General features: G+C 47.4%; 1 protein-coding gene across 1 annotated transcript; it reads left to right on the forward strand.

Moving 5' to 3' along the window:
* Nucleotides 1-385: 385 nt before the first annotated feature.
* LOC117903223 lies at nucleotides 386-1,114 on the forward strand. Its single transcript, XM_034815123.1, has one exon. The coding sequence runs from the start codon at nucleotides 386-388 to the stop codon at nucleotides 1,112-1,114; it is 729 nt and encodes a 242-aa protein (XP_034671014.1).
* Nucleotides 1,115-1,354: the final 240 nt, after the last annotated feature.

A 1,354-nucleotide genomic window follows, 5' to 3' on the forward strand; every position in this document is an offset into this window, starting at 1 on the left:
CACGAGTATGAATAAGAAGAAGCCCCCAAATGCAACAGGATTTGATCTGAACTTTTGTGACATCCTGCGGCACTTCCAAAATTTCAAAAGTAGTTTTCTCCACACGATTTGACTCTACGCAAAATTTCTCTAAAATTTCGGTTGGTTTACCTCGTATTATACGAGTCTATAACTATGCATCTAGACTTAGTTGCTGGCTGATTTTACTAGGCAATTTCAACATCCAGTTGACTACAAAAATACAATTGTCAGATGCAGAATTATTTGGTTTACTCTAGGGCAATGGGGTAGATTTTACATAGCACAAACTGCCGTTATGCCAAAATACAGTTCCTGAAGCGTCACTTTTTGTTTGTTTTGTGTTTATTTTAAGGTAAAAAACAAAATGGATTTGCGCAGCAGCGCCTACCGCCGCTTAGTAGCCAAGCCCCAAGACGCTGGTGTCTATGAGGGAGGAATGCCATATGATGGACTTAAGCAGCTTGCGCAGGCCGTGGAAATGTCGGCACAGGAAGCCAATGAAGACGAAGAAAAGCTGCATTTCGAACGTGCCCGCTACGAGAGCGAGCTGGAGTGCTTGTCCTCGCAGCCCATGGATCAACGCCAATCAACCATGCTGCCGTCGCCGGCTCGTGCCTCGCCTGAGGATATGGATGTTGATATGGATGTGGATATCTCACAGCCTGATTGCAATAGTTCTGTTGGTGGGCCCATTCAACTGACAGTCCGTGCAACCGTACATCATGCCCTCGACTGGAGTCCCACCGCCGAGCGTCGGTCTGCACACAAGCGCAGAGCTGACAGCAACGGCAATACAATCGGCTTGGAGGAGAAGCGTGCCCGTACCGAAAACAGCAAGAATCAGATGCAGCAGCAACAGCCGGCAGCCGCCGAGGGAGATGTCAATCCGCCATCAATCGCATCGATGGACTCTGGCGTCAGTGGGGATGAGCTGAGCTCGGTTACCTCCAGCGCATATGAAAGCAGCTCAGTGCTGTCCATTGGCGAGGTGCCCAGTGGTCTAATGGTCAGCACAAGCAGTGTCGCCGTGTCCGATCGATCGCGCAATAGCAACACCAGCAGCGAAATCTTTTCATATGAGAGCCACGAATGAGATGCCATTGTCACGTGTTTCGTTTGTTTTATTTAGGCCATACGTTATGTACAGAAATTGTGAGGCGTGGTTTTAAACACATTAAACACACATGTGTGTTAAACACACACAGATACACATTTATACAATTATTACCGTCAGCTTTACACGTCTATGCGCTTGCGTGCAGACAACAAGGATCTTGTGCAGCACTGCCTCAATTAAGCCTAAGGAATTATTTATGTACATGCACACGTCCAT

Source organism: Drosophila subobscura, chromosome A (genome assembly GCF_008121235.1).
Source record: "Drosophila subobscura isolate 14011-0131.10 chromosome A, UCBerk_Dsub_1.0, whole genome shotgun sequence".
Taxonomy (NCBI): domain Eukaryota; kingdom Metazoa; phylum Arthropoda; class Insecta; order Diptera; family Drosophilidae; genus Drosophila; species Drosophila subobscura.

Coding starts and splice junctions, on each gene's coding strand:
- LOC117903223 (XM_034815123.1), top strand. CDS start 386: ATGGATTTGCGCAGCAGCGCCTACCGCCGCTTAGTAGCCAAGCCCCAA.